The sequence below is a fragment of the Sinocyclocheilus grahami genome, unplaced genomic scaffold (genome assembly GCF_001515645.1).
Source record: "Sinocyclocheilus grahami isolate Dianchi unplaced genomic scaffold, SAMN03320097.WGS_v1.1 scaffold535.1, whole genome shotgun sequence".
In the NCBI taxonomy this organism is placed as follows: domain Eukaryota; kingdom Metazoa; phylum Chordata; class Actinopteri; order Cypriniformes; family Cyprinidae; genus Sinocyclocheilus; species Sinocyclocheilus grahami.
The window spans coordinates 1,006,312-1,027,084 of record NW_015505714.1 but is presented as its reverse complement, the minus strand read 5'-3'; the positions used below and the strand labels follow the sequence as shown (position 1 = coordinate 1,027,084).

The 20,773-nt window shown below is 37.8% G+C and overlaps 2 protein-coding genes across 3 annotated transcripts in view; both read right to left on the bottom strand.

Annotated features, from left to right (window-relative positions):
• LOC107555488 (collagen type IV alpha-3-binding protein-like) overlaps nucleotides 1-15,115 on the bottom strand; it is a 26,699-nt gene extending 11,584 nt beyond the window's left edge. The window contains exons 1-7 of one of the 2 annotated variants that reach the window (XM_016238307.1): nucleotides 14,621-15,115; nucleotides 12,710-12,844; nucleotides 9,551-9,667; nucleotides 5,122-5,229; nucleotides 4,850-4,988; nucleotides 4,300-4,377; nucleotides 3,394-3,551 (exon numbers count right to left, since the gene is read on the bottom strand). In XM_016238307.1, coding sequence (XP_016093793.1) covers nucleotides 3,394-3,551; nucleotides 4,300-4,377; nucleotides 4,850-4,988; nucleotides 5,122-5,229; nucleotides 9,551-9,667; nucleotides 12,710-12,844; nucleotides 14,621-14,707 — 822 coding nt within the window. In that variant the 5' untranslated portion in view covers nucleotides 14,708-15,115. The remainder of the gene's footprint in view (nucleotides 1-3,393; nucleotides 3,552-4,299; nucleotides 4,378-4,849; nucleotides 4,989-5,121; nucleotides 5,230-9,550; nucleotides 9,668-12,709; nucleotides 12,845-14,620) is intronic. The other variant, XM_016238308.1, reaches the window with a different exon arrangement.
• Nucleotides 15,116-15,654: 539 nt separating this feature from the next.
• On the bottom strand, nucleotides 15,655-20,331 carry arsk (arylsulfatase family, member K). Its single transcript, XM_016238309.1, has 8 exons — nucleotides 19,946-20,331; nucleotides 19,600-19,729; nucleotides 19,336-19,495; nucleotides 18,691-18,973; nucleotides 17,721-17,892; nucleotides 17,416-17,640; nucleotides 16,647-16,862; nucleotides 15,655-16,158 (listed from the first exon to the last, which is right to left on the bottom strand). Exons 1-8 carry the CDS (start codon nucleotides 20,060-20,062, stop codon nucleotides 15,884-15,886), a joined length of 1,578 nt encoding a protein of 525 aa, XP_016093795.1. The 5' UTR covers nucleotides 20,063-20,331; the 3' UTR covers nucleotides 15,655-15,883.
• Nucleotides 20,332-20,773: the final 442 nt, after the last annotated feature.

Below are 20,773 nucleotides of genomic sequence, written 5' to 3'. Positions count from 1 at the left end.
TTTGAATCATCAGTGGCAAATGATAAAAGAAAACGTACTTACGTGAGTCAGAATTGCCGGCATTTTAGTCTAACGTTACGCTCCCAGGATCAGTAAACAGTCCTCCATAAAATGTGCCAGCGATCCACAGCACTAAGTTGAAGTATACCCTCAGCGACCAGCACAGATCAGCTCTAGGCATGACGAAGCGGATATCGTCCTCTTTTGGAAGACCAAACAAAGTAGTTTCGCTTTCACAACAAAAAACACAGCGGCCTAGCGTGAGCGAAAGCCCCGGCTTAGTGTGAGCTGAAGCCGGGCAAGAGTGAGCTGAGGCTGCGAGGTCGAGGATGGCGGTCCCGGCGAAGGAGCGGTGAAAACGATGAAAGCCGATCCGGCGATCCACAGCACTAAGTTGATGTATTTCCTCAGCGACCAGCACGGATCAGCTCTAGGCATGACGATGCAGATATCGTCCTCTTTTGGAAGGCCAAACAAAGTAGTTTCACTTTCACAACGAAACACACAGCGTCTTCAGGACATGGCGGCAGCAATACTACAGTGAGAATAAAAGTTACGCCTTCTTTCTTTGCATGAACATTTGGGCGGCGTTATGCAAATCTTCCCACATAGTGAGGTAGACATGTGGGGGCGTGTTTGAACGAGCTGTTTTAGGTAGGCGTGGTTGACTCTTAACTTTTATAAAGAATATCTCTTTGGATTTGAGACTTTAGTCTTTGCAAATTTACAGATCTTCTTTATGCACCAAGAGCTTGTAACACTCCAAAGAGGAAGGAAAAAATGAAATCTCATCATATGACCCCTTTAAACAGTTTATTGTACAGGTAGCTAATCTCCACTCTAAACTAATGTGCTGCTACACTGCACACACGCACACAAGCTTGCACATAACGTACAGATTACGTGCACATAGAAACATTCAGGAGTGCAGAAAATTGTCAACACTGTCCTGCGATTTATCATTTATAAGCTTTCAATGAAAAATAATACGCTAATATAGATCTCTTAGTTTTTAGAAAATACCCTGTTTTTGAGAATATATTGAATTTCCTTTTTTTTCCTGACATAGTGGACATGGTCATTTTGGTCTGTAAATACCACATTTATACATGCAAATGGACGAAATGTAAACCCTCCTTTACTATATTTCATGACTTTGTGAGAATATTTCAAAGTCTGCTTACAAATGCTTAAAAGAAAACTAAGTAATAAGATGGGAAACACATGCTCCTCATTTTCAAAACTATTTTAGTGCTGTCCTGATTCATATCTTCGTTAGTCCATTAAATTTCAAATCTTGCTTTTTTGTCAGTGTGGTGTGCCAGCTATAATAATAAGAATAAATGTTTTTGAGCAGCAATCAGCATGATTTCTGAAGGATCATGTGACACTGAAAGCTGGAGTAATGGAGCTTTAGTATGAGAGGAAAACAGAAAGAAAGAAAAAAAGAAAAGAAAGCAGTTCTTTCAAATTGTAGATGTAGCCTACTGTTTGCAGTTTTTTTTGGGGATCAAATAAATGCAACCTTACTGAGCAGAAGAGATTTGTTTCAAAACCATTTTTTTCTGAATGGTAGTGTATATTATAGGCTATATTTTATTTGTAATATGAACCTATTTTAAAAGCATGTATTTTAACCCAAATATTACAGCCCACAGTAGCCCATAAATAATTTATGTCACATGACATATTTGACTGGACTTTAAATACCATTATCATTAGTTTCCAAAGGAGCAAAAAAAGCCACGTGAATATAAATTAGGCTATATTTATGAGCTTGAATAAACTCTTGAAATTTGGCATTCAAACCAACCGCAGCCAAACAGCAAACAAAAAGCATTCATATTAATTTTTCTAAACAAGAAAAAGCATATTGTGCTTTAACGTGTCTAGATGCAGAAAGCTATAGAAATTATAGTTTAGAAGCGGTAGTATTGGTGTAAACTAGCGGCTTACCCTAACTAACACTACTACACCGGGCACGAACGTCATGACACATTTAGTCAAAGCACTCAGATCCTGATTATAATCTACATAAACGGATGCTGCGTTCTCTGCCAGCCGTGCTCCACTCGCTTGCGCTACCGACAAGTTGACAAACAGATATAGAAAGTGCACTTTGATGCATCCAGTGTAGAGACTGCGTTAGGATGTGCCAGGCCATTTTCTTTTGCAAGTCTCAGCTCATACATCTTTGGTGTAAACTCGCCTTAACCAAACGCCCCCCAAGAACACCTCAGCGCCCCCCTTTCAAAAATATTGCTTTCAGCGCCCCCGTTGAGAAACGCTACATTAGAGGGTCAGTGGCCTAATGGAGAGTCGGACTTATAACCCAAAGGTCGCAGGTTCGAGTCTCGGTACCGGCAGGGATTGAAGGTGGAGAGAGTGAATGACTCTTCCACCTTCAATACCATGACTGAGGTGAGACCCTTGAGCAAGGCACTGAACCCCCAACTGCTTCGGGTGTGTGTGTGTTCACTACTCACTGCTGTGTGTGTGTATGTGTACTTGGATAGGTTCAATGCAGAGCACAAATTCTGCCTTTATTAATTAACGCTGCCTTTCCACTGTCTCCAACATTTGGATACGACTGTCCAGATACAGAACTTTCAAACTGGTCGTGAAGCAACCGTGACCATCAGCTTATTCACCATGGTAAAATGAATGTCTGAATATCTCTACACAAATGACCCCCAAAATAAAAACATAGTAGGTCTTCAATGTGAGGCTAATCAACGTACATAATGATTCAATTATAAAATAATTATTTCTGCCATAAATTTTCTAAAACGCCATTTTACAGAAATAGTGTATACAGAATAACGTTAAAGTGGAAAAATATTGGTCATATTGACCTGAGAGTTTTGATTAGAATACATCACATCCGGTCGGGTGGTCGCATTGGGCAGTGGAAAGGAGGCTTAACACATTTGATGCTCACTAAGGCTGCATTTATTTAATAAACAAATATAGTAAGAACTGTAATGTTGTGAAATATTATTACAATTTAAAATGACTCTTTTCTATTTTAATATATTTTAAAATGTAAAATGTATTCCTCTGACAGCAAAGCTGAATCTTCAGCATCAATACTACAGTCTTCAGTGTCACATGATCCTTCAGAAATCATTTTATTATGCTGATTTGATGCTCAACAAACATTTCTTATGATTGTTGACAACAGTTGTGCTGCCTAATATTTTTTTTGAAAATTTGATTTTTTTTTTTTTTAAAGGACAGCACTTGAAAGAAATATTTTGTAACATTATAAATGCATTTTACTTTTGTTCAACAAAGATGCAATTCATACATGTTTGAGAAGTAAATGATAACAGGATGATTTGGGGGGTTTTTTTGGATGAAAAAAAACCTTTAATTTCTGCTGCACACTACCTTATCAAGTCGTCTTTGCCAGCTCTCCTCTCGTTTGACCAAAATGTCAATGCAGTGGGACAGTGTGGACAGGATTCCTGCTGTAGTAGCTTTAAACGTGATGGCTTCACCCTTGAAATCGATGCCTAAGGGACCTTTGAGGTTGTCCACAGGGAATACTGAGGGAAATCAAGTAAAATTTGTGTCAAATAGCAGCAGTATTTAAACTTAGCTCTACTTTCTGAAGGAACTTCAGTTGCTTAATTAAATCTTATTACCCCCGGTTTCACAGACAAGGCTGAAGCCTAGTCCTAGACTAAAATGTAAGTCTGAGCTGTTTCAACTGAAAAAAACTTGCATTGACTGATCTTAAAATATATCAGTGCCTTTGTTTTGTCTCAAGATGCACACCAGTAATGTTTTTTTTTCTAAGCACGTTTATGAAAATTGCTTAAATGTCTTAATTGAACTATGATCTAATCCTGGCTTAGTCTAAGCCCCGTCTGTGAAATCGGGCCTTAGTGTCTTCTTATCAATTATCAAAGGATAACAATCTTCAGTCACAGACAGATAGAAGCCATTTACTTACAACCAAAATGGACATAATGGAAGATCTTCACCAGTATGGGAGTAAAAAGCAGTTTAGTTTTTACACACACCAAATTGATGCTACCACTAACTGCATGAAGTGCAGTTTGCGGTTTATTGCCTGCATTTATAATATTGCAAATAAGCATGTATGATGATCTCATGGTATTTACTATGTATTCAGGAGATATATAGTGTAAAAAAAAAAATTTGCTTGAGTCAAACAGCTTTCAGACAGGATCACAGGCGTTTAATCATTTAAACAACAGGTGTATTATGCACAGAGTATGTGCTTATGACAAAGCAAAAAAAAAAAAAAAAAAAACTTAAATATCTCACATTTCTCTTTGCTGCTATTGTTGAGCAGATAATCTCCATCTGGCCGTAAGGTTGGAAAGTCTTCCTCATCCTCAGATACTGCAAGAACAAAACAAAACAGAGATAAATCAAAATTCAACTGAAATCAAAAACCAAACCAAAATTCAAGCAATTTAATGTGCACCAATCCATTTAAATAGATGAAAATACAGTAATCATTTATTCATCCTCACGCCATTCCAAAACCAGATCTTTGTTTACCTTTATAACACAAATTATTTTTAACATTCTCTGCCTCTTGTCTGTTACCAAAACTTTCATGCATTAAAAAGTAAAAAAAAAAAGCCATTGTCAAATAAATCCATATGAATGAAACGGTTTAATTGAAGTCTTCTGAAGAGACACGGTAGTTATATATGATGATCCGATTTAATTTAGGCTTTTATTCATATATCAACAGTGATCAACACACAACAGAGCACATTAAATCTTAACAGGAGCTCAACTGTGCTTAGTGGCGCACAAGAACAAACCTCATTGGTACTTGTGAATCAAAATCCTTTTTCCTCACCTTTGTCCCTGTGGAGCTCATCTTTACTGTCAGCATCTGCGCAGTTGTCAAAATACTTCTGCAATGTGTCCACCTGTCTGCAAAGAATGTCCCGGAAAGTCTCCATCTCCGCTAGCTTTTCCCGCAGGCTGTATCCCTTCTGTTCAACAGTTTACAAATGAACATTCAATTGTTATTAAAACAGAAATGACATCTCCAAAGACAAGACATTTGGCTGCATGAAATGTAGCAGTGTTTGAGCTCTGGATCTGGAGGCAGAGGCTGAGTCTCACCTTGCAGGAGGATGCGGAGGTGGTGGAGAGGCCGCTGGCGGCAGAGGTGAGGGACAGTAGGGAGCCATGGCGGCGTAAACTGCTCTCAGACCCATAGCCTGACTCAGCCTACACTCAAAATACAGCACAAAGAAAAAGAGCCAGTTAGGTAACTTCACACCTGTTCAAAAATAACATTCAATTGGACCATTGGGCAGTGAGGTGTCAAGGTTGAAGCTGAACTAAGCATTTCTGAAACTTGCAAAGAAATAAAGCGGCTGGTACTTGGACTAGAAAATGCATATTAAATGATTTCTGAAATATCATGTGACAATGAAGACTGGAGTAATGGCTGTTGCAATTTCAGGTTTGCGACCACAGGAATAAATTACATTTGAAAATATATTAAAATAGAAAATTAAACTCATTTTAAACTGTAATAATATTTCACAGTAACACTGTTTTACTGTACGTTTGATCAAATCAAACTTTTGAACAGTAGCATAAAAGGCCATGTTAAGTGCATTCAGTACTCACATGTAACTCTTTTATTTGGTCAGAAGACACTATACCTGACTGAACGAGCCTTCGTTTCAGTCCTTCCATGAGAGCACTCTGAAACTGCTGACACTTGGCTTGTGGAAGATTTCATTTTATAAATTGCTTTAATTAATAGCTAGTGACAGATTGGGCAGGATGTTAAATGCAACTCTAATGGAACATCTATAAAAACTGCAACAAAACCATATTTCAGGAAAAGCTTGAAAAAACCTGCTTCAGTCCTGCTTCATCCCAATCAATGAATGAATGAATGGAAACAATTACTGTAATTAAAACCGTCAAACAAAGATGTCAGTGGTGATGAAAACATGATGAATGGTTGAGTAAGAGAGTGCTGGATGGTGAACAAGTAAATGACGTGAATTCAAATGCTAATGTGCTAAAGCCCACCATTCGCCCAGTCCAGCAGCCAAAGCAGGACAAGGCACTGCTGCAGTCCTGAGTGCTCAGCCCCAGCATGACCACTGCTCTTTCCAGACACTCCCAAAAGTGCTCTCTCTTCGGACGGTCCAAGAATTCCCAGGATTTTCTCCAAACACCTCAAGAATACCTAGTGCTTTCTCCGGACCCTCCAAGAATTTCCAGGTCTCTCAATGGATTCTCCAAGAATTCCCAGTTCTCTTGCTGGACACTCCCAGAATTCCCAGTGCTCTAACTGTAGACCATTTCACAAGCACATGGTGGAGCAGGAACGAAGCAGAAGACGAGTTTGTTTCTGTTCTTAGCTTTAAAAATAAAGCCATTAGTGTTCGCAATGTGAAGAAATTATGTGAGGTGGGTTTCTGAGGCAGTATGAAGCCAGATAGATTGTGGGTGGGTCTGCAAAGCATGTGGAGGAGAGAAAGAGAGAGCGACAGAGAGAGTGATGGCAAACCATACAGACACTGAAACCCAGAGCTGCCACACACACACTACACTCACCTAACTGCAATAAAATCAACAAATCATCCAGATTCCTCTGCCGCCACTTCAGCTGCATCTAATCCAGCAGAGTGTAAGTGAAAGTGAGAGCGTGTGTTTAAGGAGTCTATAAGCGTGTTAAATCAGATGCTGCTGGGCGTGTGCTCTCGTCTCAGTCTCGTGCCGTACTCCTCAGCTTAAAATCTCCAATCTTAAATTGGACCAATGAATTATTTAACCGCACCATCACCCAAAACTACAGAGTTCCTGATCCCTTTATTTTGGTTCAGAAGTCTTCTTGCAGTGCAGGGCTTTCAAAGCAGCCTCTTTAGTTGACAGAATATACTCATGCATTATTCATGCAGCTGAACGACTGGGAGCGGAAAATGCCCATCCACCCCAGCCTGCACACCCACGCATGCGTACACATAAGAGATCACCTCAACAGACGAAGCGTCGCGATAAACAATGCTGACCTGAGCACCAACAGCCTCTCGGCTGTGCTCTTCTGTTGAAGGGATTGGTGATTCAAATAACATTTTTAGATTTGAAGCCGTACAGAGCAGAAACAAGAGGCAGGTCGAAACAATGGGTCAGTTTGTGTTTATATAAGAGAATGCTGGGATACTGATATAGATATTATATATTTATGTGGTACTAACTACAGTACAAGCATAATTATGTGAGTTACATTGTCATTGACAAAACCTTGGACACAATCATTTGCTGTAGAACTCAAGGTAACATGAGCTTTTTGAGTACATGTACAATTACATTTCATAGAGAATTTTTGTTTTAATTTTTTTAATCATTTCGGTTTCAGGAAGTGTGAACCAGAAAACGAGTGAACAGGAACTAAGACGGTCAAGCTTTCAAAATAAAGTAAATGAATGCACCATTAAAAGCGGCCCATACAAGTTATCCATTATATTACAAGTTGTATTGTTCCCCAGCACAATGTGTCCAAGTCTGAAAACGTGAACATTTCAGTTTTGCCCTCCAGAAGAATTTGAATATAAATACACAATTCATATGGACCATTTTTTGTTAACTTTATGGTGTTTTTCTGTCATTTTTTTGGAGCTTGGCAGCCCAAGTCTCCAAAACCTTTTTTATTCTATGGAAAAGCGCAGCACGGACATTTGCGTGTAACCAAAGAAAGAAAAACATACGTTTGGAACAAGAGTTTGAGTATATGATGACTCCTTTCATTATCATTTTTGGGTCAATGATTCTATAATTTAAAGAGACCAGAAAGGCTCCCCTCTGGAGTCTAAAACAGCTTTTTAAGTCACATGACAAAACTGCAACAGCACTTTTAACCAGCAGATGGTAGAAGTGGCCATGAGTGTAAAACTACCAGGGAACATTTGGATTATTTCTTATTTTTTGGATTATTTGAAGTATTTCTGCTGTGTGTCGTCTACTTGGATCACAATGTTCCTAATGTTCCTAAAAGGACACAAACACATTAATGAACTGACTGAAGGACTTGGTAATTTAGCAACCAAACTCACTGTTGATTTCTCATAAACCCACAGAACTTCAGTTGCCTTTATGACCTTCAAACCAAGCAAAGAGCTTAACATTGTCTCTCGCAGTCCAATGCAGGACAACAGACTCCTCTCAACACACAAAAATCAAACATTATGATACTTCAAGAAATGTATCTGAAATAGCTGCTTTAACAGACAAACTCTCCTTCTCCCTGTTAGAAAAACACAACTATACACAAACACCCTTTCCTGGATCCAAACACCAGCTGTGTAGAAACAGCTCCACTCCTTTTATTGAGTTCAGCTCTACTCGCACATGTGAGAGTCATTCAGATCAGCACATTCCTCAGGACCCTCCCTTTGCATATCTCTCTCAAGACATGATACGTCACTGCAAACCACTGCCAGACATCACTTGCACAATAAATCTCTCGCTTCTCCTCATGCAAACGAATCTTAGCCAACATGTCACTCAGAGCATAGCTGAAGTTTTCCAGGACATCCGCACTTCCCTGCTAAACATGTAAAAAGCAGTATGTCAAATGAGTTATGACACAGTAACCAAACAGGTATAAAGAAACGGTTTAACAAGAAAATTATTTTTGCAGTTTCTGTTAGTATGTCAGAGGTCAAAGGACAAAGCCAACACGGCAGGTTCAGTATGCACAGGAATAAATTATACCAGGGTCAATGACATACAATCGTGTGATTTAAAAAAAAAAAAAAAAATACCAAGATAAAATAGTTTATTTAAACTAGTTCTTAGAAGTGTATTCCTGTAGGGTTTTTTTTGGTTTTGAAAAATAAATTAATAAAATAATGACTCTTTCCATAATTTTTTTTTTTTTTAAATCTCTAGTACAATTTCATAAATTTACTTTTTTTTTTTTCTGGAATACAAGTAAGTGTTCACATTTTGATCATCATTACCAAAATGTTTTTAAGGGTTTTCAAGGTAAATAGTATTTAAAAAAACGTCTATCATTGATTATTAATTTTGAAACCTTAAATTACATTTTTACCACTCAAAAAAAAAAATTATAATATTTTTTTTATTCATTTTAATTTATTAGTTAAAACACGCTCCAAGTCAAGGTGTATCCAAGTCACTGTATATATGAACTGTATTTCTAATGTTTTTTAAAAATAAATTAATAGATAGTCACGTACCCCTAAAACCCTGCATATCTAAAGAACATACTTCATCAACAACAGAGACAAATTCTTTATCAAATTCAGTACATGCTACGAAAAGTACACACATTTTTAGCTCACTGTACTCAAATGACAGCACAAGGAAATGATAGCCAGAAAAAAAAGCACGTGGGACACATTCCACTGAACCGTGCCTCCAACACCTTCCCTCCCTCAACAAAAAATAAATAAAACACCCAATCAGGTTCTGCCACCCGAACTTGATCACTCACTATCAGAAAGACACTGGAGCGGAGCTGCAGTTTATCTAGAGGGTTTGCTGCTTCTGACGCACTCACCTTGTGAAGTTCAATGGTATTGATCCACTGCTGCCGGAGCAAAGGATGTTCAGCCCTCAGGTACCAGATGCTGTCGTTCACACTGATGTCAAAACGGCATTCGTCAAACTCATGAGGCTGAAAAGAAAGAGAACATCAAAAACAAGAACATATCATAACAACGAACATGCTGGAAAATGGAAAAGGTTTATGGGCCAGGTTTATTCAAATCTGTCTGCCATTATGTTTTTGAAGCACCTTTTCCTGCTGTTCCTGATAAACAACTCCTTGCCACCACAACATAGATTAGCACCACTGAATAGGTCACTGAAAATCTCACACTTTTACAGATGGCAGATAACAGTAAAACAAAAACTGCAGACCGCCTCACACACAAACTAGGGGAAACCACCAGCTATCTCAAAACCAGCTATTGTAAGCAGTGCACAAATGATCCACAGTTTGGAACTTACATCTTCACCAAAGCACAATTTTGCCAGATTGCCATTTTGTTCGTAATTAGCTACTACAGTATATGGAGATTTTTATTAATCTAAATGAGCCAACTGGTCAACTGCTAAGAAGCTGCACTGAACACTTACATACAATGACATATGACTGTCAGTTCCATTATTGAAGACAACCGAAACCATTATTAATTTAATTTAAATAATAATTAGTTCATTAAAACATACACACACACACTATCCGGTGTAGTATTTTTTTCCCATGCATTGCACAGCGGACTGTAAACATACTTTGTAGTAAGTGTTTTCAGCAGGTGTAGTGGTTAGTACTAGGTATAACTAGTAATGGGAGTGGTTTGTTGTCTTTTGGATACAGACAGATGGATTTTTAAGTGATCTGTAGAATAGCTGTTATCAGAGACAGAGCACTGATCCAGGCCAGAACTGGGCTGCTGAATTCAATCAGTGTTAGAGGAACATCTGTTATTATCAGATCATCTCCGTTTTCTCCTCCTCCAAACACTGAAATCAACAGAATACAGACATTCCAGATCTGATCGGCTTCAAAGTCTTCCAGCCTTTCGAAGCCTGGTTTCAGAGGCATTATTCTTCCACTCCTATTTGATCATGTGTGCAGTCAGTGTTTGTAGAGGTTTATTCAGACAGAAGATCAAAACTGGATTCTAAAACAATCTTTTAGATCCTGATCTACATATAACTGTCTGTGATCTTTAACAGCAGCCCCTTTAGACCAAGGTGACTTTTTCAGAGCAAAGAACATCACCTAGAAAACACTACAAAGCTCTCAAGGCCAAGAGCAATGAATGAAACTAGGGGCAGTACTTTTCAAACAGGTTCTTTCTTTACACATACCCAGTTTTATTGGAACAGGCAAAGCAAGGACTGCTCCCAGATCACCTTTTTCGCAATGAGATATCTGATATGTGCCGTCACAGGATGTTCCTGCAGTTCTTCTAATCCTCAAAACTAATTCAAATCACTCAGTACCAGAACAATGTAGTAATAGTGTGTCAGACAAAATGTGCTACAATGCAGCTTTGTTGGACATTTCCTTGTAGTCGTACTGCCAAAACTTCTGCACTTGAAACAGCCTGCACTACATGCAGAACCCCAGCTCATAGACATACACCAATATACGGAAATTATAATTTGATGACTTCTCTTTTTATTTTATTAAAAAAAAAAAAAAAAATTCACACATGACTGGGATAAAGTTTTTCTTGACTTTGTGGGAATACATACAATGCATTGCTTTAAGAGAAAATATAATCTTTCTGGAAAAAACAAACAAACATTAAAGAATCAACTGGCCCAGTAACAAAGAAAAGTGGAAATTTATCACTTTGTACAAAAAGTAACCTCTGAAATGTCAAGTCATGTGCATTTCTAAAGCACTTAATACAATGCAGATCAGAGCTGGGCGGTATACCGGTTCAAACGGTAGCCTAAACCGGTTTGAATTGCGCAAACGGTATGAATTTTTCAAAAACCGGTATACAGGTAGTTACAAGTGCCTAAGCAACGTACACAGCGTCGTTAATTGAGAGGAGATCCCTGTTAACTGCATACACTTCTGACTAATGATTGGAAAACTTTTAGAACTATTAATAAAACACAACTAATTTGTTAACGGGCAAATAAACCAACTGCAAACGGCCGTTAACAGAAGCCTGAAAGACGGACGCAAAAAGAAAATACTGTAACAGGCAGAACTCACTTCACCATGCACGAAATATTGGGAAGAAAATCCTAAATACTGAACTGGGGCTGAGGGGTTTATGTGAATGTATCTGAGGGGAACTGACTGTCTTCAGAAAAGTTTAGATGGTATTTTCGTTTCATCTTACCTCCATATAATGCATAATATTAATAACATTAATGTAGCATTTAAAAGCGCAGCGCTGCTTTGTTTACAGCGGTATCCAAGGAAACACTGTATCGCAGCTGTTCCATAGCGCCACCTGCGGTCAGAAGAGAGTGAATTTGGGTCTCTTTCAGCCTGTCTGCCGTTTCGGTCTCCTTCACAATCACAATCATGTTATCATATCACAAAGCTAAGGTCAGAGCATCAAATTTACATCAAAAACTGCTCATGCTAGCAGGTTTCTTTGGATCGTGATTAAAATGCAGTGGTTCTGCAACGGTTTCACACATTCTGATTAATATAAAGGCATAGTTAGGGGGGAAAAAATGTGATACATATTTTTGGTCAAACCGCCCAGCACTAAAGCAGATTGTTTTAATCCAGCTTCACAGTAATAAATAGGAAACTAACAGTGTTAATGCTGCAAAGTTCATCAATAATCATCTTTTAAGCCACATTATTTATAATGATAATTCCATAAAGTATTCAGATGTGGTTTTGCAGGATGTTTAGTGTGGATGACACTAGGATGTGTCTGTTCAAAGTAGTGGGGTACCTTTGTACTTTCTACTCAACCTCATCTTCTGCTTTGTCCACCTTGAAACAAGAGAAACCCCCAAAACAAGTACAACATCTTCCCCGCTGACAGTAGCAGACGGATAAACGCTGCATGTTGAGCAGCAAGCATTACGTCTCAAATATTTTCACACTGTGGTACATGTCAGCTCTTCACACCACTGTGAAGTCAAGATACTGTAGTCAAGCTAAGCCCCTGATAATCATACAGATAAACATGACAGGACGCTCTACAGATCAGATCAGCCTTACCGTGATGACAGCCTTGCCGAGACAGATGGACCCTCTACAGCCGAACTCCTTCTCATCTGCTGACCTGTAGTAACTGAGAATATTGCCCTTCAGCACAATCCAGCGGTCCTGCCATCCATGAATGTAGTTTGTCCACTGAAAATGAACAGAGATAGTTATTCATATCATGCGGCTTACAGTTATCTCTTCAAGTACTTGCAACATAAAGATGAATCCCTCCTGAGGGTTAAAGGCTTCAAAGTTCAGCAGGTGACTTTAACTGAACATTACCCAAACTACAATAACTAATTGGGTTTATTCAGTATACATTTCTTAACATAACTTATAAGTGTATAAACTTATGCTTTCAAAAAAGAGGTTAAAGAGAAAAATATAATGCATACATATACATATATATATATATATATATATATATATATATATATATATATATATATATACACACATACATATAAAAATTACCTAAAATATAAAACAAATCAAACATTGACTTACTCTCACTCCTTCAAAAAGAAAAAATAATAATAAAGCTTTCCCTAATAGTAGTAAATAAATTACTTCAAATATGAAAGAAAAATATAACTTGTACTGTAAGTGCCAAATGTATTGACGTACTTTTTCACAAAAAGATATGTAAAAATTAAGGTTTTCCCTGAAAAGTGGAGTCATAGCCAATGACTGCTATTTTGTTGCCGAAATAATCATCTAAACATAAAAGACATCAGCTTAGTAGTTGGATCATCACAAAAAAGCGATTAATTTATGTCAGGAAGCAACTACATGCTCTAATACGTTACGATACATTTCTATATTTATATTTTAGACTACACTCATGGCCAAAAGTTTTGGCAGTGACATAAATGTTGTGTTTTGCAAAGTTTGCTGCTTAAGCTGTTGTGGTGTTGATTCACATCGTTTCTAGATTATTGTGTAGAGTGCTCAGATGCATTTTAAATAATTGCTAAAAGCTTCATTAATAAATGAATAAAATAAATCAATAAAAGCCTTTAAAACTTGATATCCTTATCATTGTTTTTCAGTATACCATTTACTGGTTTGCACTCTATCTGCCATATGCCTTGTGCTTTATATATATATAGATATATTTTTACATTTTACCTTATTTGTATAGTTGTATTTTGTATTTAATCTGTACCTATCTGTATTTATGTTATCTGTATGCACCAAGGGTCTGAGAGTAACGCAATTTAAATTCTCTGTGTGTATGTGCTGTACATGTGGAAGAATTGACAATAAAGCAGACTTGACTTGAACCATGTGGGAAAATAATCCACAAATACTGAAGCAGCAAACTTTGCAAAAAACAAAATTTGTCACAGCCAAAACTTTTGGCCATGATTGTATTTAGTTTTTAATGGAGTGTACTGCGATTTCATATATGATCTACTTTATAACGCTCATTACAATGTCATTTAGAACCTGTATATCTATTGAATTTACAATAAACGCTACTAAAATGTATTCACACTTCTTAGCTTGAATGAAAAAAAAAAAAATCATAAAATGTTGTAATCAGTAACTTCACCACGGCTAGTTTTGACATGCCTGAAATCGACGATTTTAGGATTTATGAGGGAAGTTATACTGGCTCGAGAACCGCTCGAGTCAGAATCGTTTCGAGCGGTTGGCACAAAACGGTTCACCTGATTCACTGCAACGTAGACCGTATCGTTTCAGTCGGACATCGCTCGTATGTTACTGATTGCAGTGGTCGGGCAAACACGCGCAGTCTCAAAACTTCCAAAAAGTTGCGACGTTTCAGTCACATATAAACAAACAGAAGTAATTCACTAACCTTCATTTCCACAAAACCAGTCCCAAATACTGTTGCACACTAAAAAACGCGTTTAAAAGTGTAGTGTTTTACAGTACTCTTCTGTTTAACGTTACCTTAGTGAGCGTGCCGCCGAGCTCGTCCAGCAGCTCTATCTCCGGGTCCAACTCCTCATCTGAACCCGACGAGCTGCAGTCCGACATCAGGAACAATTATGAAAAAAAAGTCCGCAGTCGTCCTGTTTTTAATTTTACTAACGTTAGATCGCGTTCTAACTTAAAACGCCTAAACAACAACACTAGCTCCGAAGTCGCTTAAGGTCTGATGTAAACAGCGCCAGGTGTGAAAGCCCATCCTACTCGAGTAGCAAACATCTGATCAAACACGGGACGACACGCAGCGACGAGCTCGTCTTCAAGTCTGGGATCCTCACGTGACCCGGGCTGCTATAGAAGTCAAACATCAATACTGCGCGTCTACAGCAACAATGTTGTCTGCTGTTGCTTGTACACACACGTTTCACGATTCTCTTCTGGGTTTGAAAGTGTTGGGCTTTTTATGTCACCCCCCTTCGGTAGTGCGAAGTATTACATAAACTATGTTCCATCACCACTTGTTGATTACCTTTGGGAATTTGCTAAAATCCTAAAACACGTACGAAAACAAACATAATGATCAAAAACCATAATCATATTTTTGGACGCATTGTATTTTTTGGAGATAACTTGTAAATACCATGGTAAATGAATACAATTATTTAAATCCAAAAAAGGTACCATCATATTATTATCTAGTAGTTGTGGAACACCAGCAAGATCTAACAAAAACACATAGAACAGACCGAAACTTATGAAAACACTTCCGGGTTATAATTTGTCCCAAAATTACAATAAGAAATTATATTTTTGCTGAAAGGAAAAGCTTACTTGTACCGCTACACACACACACACAATATATATATATATATATATATATATAGTAATATTGTATTTGTTCAAATATTATTAATATTAATATTAAATATTTTTATATTATTTTTCAGGTATTTTTATTACCTGAATTATGTAGCACTTTGTGTCAACTTTTAAATGTGCTATTTGACTTGAAAAAAACTAAACGAAACAAAAATCCTACCAGTTTCTAAGGGCAGGGCCATTATTTAAATTATTAAATCCAAATAAAAATAATATATTTTAAGTTATTTTACAACTAGAGTGCATCTGTAATAATTATAGTAAGCTCTTTATGGGGCAAACTATGTTTCAGGTACATTGGGTGGCAAGCCTCGACTTATACAGATTACATTGTTCTTTTGTTTTAAACAGGAACATGAATCATGTCTTGCTTGTGCTGATCATTGACAGTTACAAATCTGATGGTCAATCCAACCCTAATAGCCACTCCTCAATATCTCTCTCATAGGACTTGGCATCCTTTTGCCAGTCAATATGCCATCGCAGGTTGGCTATGACCTGGGAGTAACTGTCTCCTAGGCTTTGCTTCCATTCCAGAAACTGTTGCTTATTGTAGCTGTGAACAGCTTGGGAGACACTGGGGTAGTCCACAATTGTGCGTAACAGCTTGTCCAAGTCCTGACATACATCAGGGAAATGTGATGCAACATTTTTCAATTCTGATTCATCTTTGGACAAGTCTATGTGGAGAGAACATTGAAACCAGTTACTTAAAACAGTTATATATAACATGGACATCCAGGGGCGCGGGAAGATGCTTTCGGTTGGGGGTGCTGTGTGTGTCCGTGTTGGGGAGGGGGAGGTTGGTGCTAGCGTCACGTGTTCATGAGGATTAGGCTAATCATCCCATATAGAAAACATCACAAGTAAAATTGTATCATGTTTATAAAGATAAACATGGGTTTATTATAGCCCACTTACAATTTACATTTCAGAGATCATTACAAATAAATTATTAAATGCTAAAACTGAATAAATGTAAAATGAACAAACTTGGCGCTGCATTTGCAACCATGTGAAAACAGGGGGTGCTGCAGCCCCCTCAGCACCCCTACTTCCCGCGTCCCTGGGGACATCACATGCCGGTTATGCAGAATACTATGGCAAAAGATGATATATGTTTTATTACACATCATCATCAGCAGTGCTATCATGAGAAGAAACTCACTAAAGAGTTGTGGGGGAATGGTCAATCCATCTGCATATGTGATGTACTTCCACTCGGCGATCCTCAGCATATATGTGGAGGCGTTCGCATTGCAACCATGATATTCACTGAGCACCCAGCCGGGATGAGGCTCTGCTGACTGAACGCTGACCCCAGAAATCATAGGGATCAGTGAGTGACCACTGAGACCCCCTGGCTGTGGAACACCAGCAAGATCTAACAAAAACATATAGAGCAGATGGAAACCAATGAAAACATTATATACACAAACATTACATATATATATATATATATATATATATATATATATATATATATATATATACGCAACCATTACTCCAGTCTTCAGTGTCACATGATCCTTCAGAAATCATTCTGATATGCTGATTTGGCGCTCAAGAAACATTTCTTATTTTATTCTTATTATTAATGTTGAACACAGTTGTGCTGCTTATTATTTTTGTGGAAACTGTGATACTTGGGCTCATCTGGATTCTTGAGCTCAAAAGAACAGAGTTTATTTGAAATAGAAAAGTTTAAAATTTTTTAAATGCCTTTATTGTTACTTTTGGTCAATTTTTATATGTCCTTGCTAAATAAAATACAAAATCTTACCCACTTGTTATGTTTATGGGCTGAAGTATGACTTTTTTTTTTTTGGCTAAGATTCACCCAAATACCAAGCCATGCTTTATTTTAAATAACTGAACCTCAGCTTATAACACCACATTATACTAATACTAGCGGTGCAATCAGTTCCCAGCCTTACCAAGCACAGTGGGATAAATGTCCACTAGTGATGCAGGTAGACTGATTTCAAAGCCAGACTTCACTCCTGGGCCCATTATAAGCAGAGGGACATGAGAGCTGCCCTCGAACATGGACATCTTATAGAACTGCCTGTGTTCCATGGCTAGATCCCCATGATCCGAAGTGAACAGTACGACTGTCCTGTTCAGTAAGCCAGTGTCTCTGAGAGCAGCCATCACCTCACCTACAGACACAAAATCACAGTATATCATTACATCAAACCCAGTGACAAAACAGCACTTAAACATGGATCTGGCTGCTCACCCAGCATGCTGTCAGTTTCAGCACACATGGCATAGTAAAAGGCTCTAATGTTTCTGATCTCTTCTTTTGTGAAGTGGCCACTGCAATTTTTGGTGAAAGTGGAGTAGTAATCCACAGGGTGCATGTCTTCAACCTGCAACCACTTTGGAACAGACACTTGATCATAAGAAACCTTTGAGAGAAAACACAATCATTGTCAGAGTACCTCAGATTAACTACTGCTACAGATAAACTGCCACCGTGAGACTGACTTTTCATTTTAGTTTAAGTCTTAGTCATTTTGTCATGTAATTTTCTTATTACATATTTTTTAATATTGCTATATAGCTTTAATTAGTTAAAGTTTTAGTAAATTAACAAAGTTATTTTATTTCAGTTCTTTTTTTAGTTTTGACCTAATATTTATATTTTATTTAATTTTAGCTTTATTTTAATTACAGAAAACAGCTCTTAATAATTTGAGTTTTAGAATCCCTAGCAATGCCCCTGCCACATAAATTCACTATGGTTGTGTTAAGTCTTCAGAAACATTAATTAAAAAAAGACGACGACATGAAACGGCAGAAACACATTGATGAGCAAATTATATAATATTTGATGGTATATGTTTGGAACTGTTATAACTACAAAGTGGACAAAAAGGTTTTTTTTTTTTTACTTTTGTTTTCAATTTTTTTTATTTTATTTTGTCTGTCACTATTAAACATTTTAATTTAACTGGCCAAGATCTCAGATCGAATTCTGCCATTCTATTTAGAAAATAAAGGGAATAGCTAAACAGTGTGCAGATTAGTTTCCCTCTGAAACTAAACAGACTGCGTGGAGATTTCAAGTCTTGTTCAGTTTCTGATTCTTAGATTCAAATCCAGTCCAGTGAAAAAATCTTAAATGTTTTAATACTCCAATTCAATTAAGATTTTAAAATGTACAGGTTATTCATGTCTCCATTAAATCAGACAAGGTAACCTGCCTTGTTTAGCCAATACGGGGAAGTGCGGAAGGTGGAACCCCCGGCTGTGGGTCCCAGGGAGTCTGTGCGGTACGGGTGAGGGAGATTCAGCCCCACATATAGTGCAAATGGCTGGGCGAGAGACACAGCCGTGTGTTGGATCCACTGGACCGCAGCATCAGTGACGTTCCAGTCTTTAGTCATCACCCTCTTTGTGGATGCATCGCCCACCAGATCTGTGACCGGACGGCCCTCTTGTCTCAGCAGGAATGGAACGTCTCTGGTCCACGCCTCCACACGATTACTGAACAACAGAGAGGTTCCAGACGTCAAAACGGTATATTTGTTTCATAATTTTCAATACATGCTAAAACAGCATATTAGAATGATATCTGGGATCATGTGACACAGAAGACTGGAGTAAAGGCTACTGAAAATTCAGTTTTTATCACAGAAATGAATTACATTTTAAAATATATCCAAATAGAAAGCAGTTCATTTAAATAGTAATAATATTTCACAATATTAGCATTTTACTGTGTTTACTGTAATACAGCCTTGGTGAGATGTATTTCAAAGACAATGAAAAATCTGGCCAACCCACTTTCGAAATGAAAGTGTATATTTGAGTGTCCAAATACATTTTAGGGGCTACACAAAAGTCACCTGACAGAGTGATGTCCTGACGTGTAGTCTAGTTTCCCCATGCTATGAGTGTGGTACCCACTCTTTCCTAAGCGGTCCATCCATGTGGTGGCATTGGGCTCAAGACATTTATAGTTGTTCCAGGCCTGAGTCAAATGAATAAACTGACCACTCCACATAGCTGCCAAAACAAATCAAGATATTCATCTGATTTCTACAGTGCATGCACACAACCATTTTGGTACACAATAGATATCAATATGCAGAGGCTGACTAATACTATACCTGCCCTAGAAGGACAGCAGATTGGTGAATTAGTGTACAAGTTAAGAAAAACAGCACCCATTCCCCTCATATAATTGATGTAAGGCAGCTGTACAACTTTATTGCCTGGAGAAAAAGTTAACCTGCCATCCTTCAGAAATAAGAAAACAGAAGTCAGACAACACAGATTCTGTGTCATAAAACCTGGTGAGCCGCCTTCACAAGCTTTTGCTTTCTAGTTAGGCAGCTCTCTAGGGTTTGGAAGACAGCTCAGTAATTCTGCAAAGTTAAAGTGACTGAAAAAACGTGTAAATAGTCACCCTTGAGAAGTTATTTGGTTTATTATAGTGTAACGTGAGTGACTTACGAAGGCATCAGACATGAGCATGACTAGGTTTGGTCTGTCACGTGATGTCCAGTTCAGAGACATGCAGTGCGCGTTCATATGAAGAATCAACAGCACTAACACACGGAACAGCAGCATGTTTCTGCATCCAGAGCGATACCAACGACTTTTAAAGACGATGTAGATGAAGGTTTGACTAGTCGTAAAAACCTCGAGCGAGATGCTCGGTCTGCATATGTCATAGAATCGCACTATCAGCTGACTTGTCCATTTTACACATAACACCAGAAAGCCGTACTTTGTAGGCTTAGTTTAGCTATAATCCGTAATATATGTTTGTTTACAGAAATCGCTTCTTCTTTTCCTTTTCCGTTAACAATCAGGTACATACCGCCACCTATTGGACAAAATACAATACTGCTGCTGGTAGACAAAATGAGTATCCCATGAAGAAAGGCCCTGTTTGTTACATAATATCATCAGCTTGAAAATTCAGCTTTGCCATCATGGGAATAAATTCGATTTTAAAGTATATTAAATTAATAAATTCGAAATATATAAGCACTGAGCACCAGAACAGCCAGACACAGGAACAGTTTCTTCCCTCAGGCCATCCATCTCATGAACACTTGACAATAACCGTGGAACACACACTATTTATTCACTCATACACTTATTTATCTAACACACATACTCAGTCTACACCTCAAATTTGCACATAATATTCAGTACCTGTACATACAAAAACGCGCTATTGGAATAGCCCTGCACATACAACCTTTAAGTTATATATTTTTATTCCTTATTTACTTGTTCTATTTTAATTTTTATTATCTGTGTTTTTTGTTC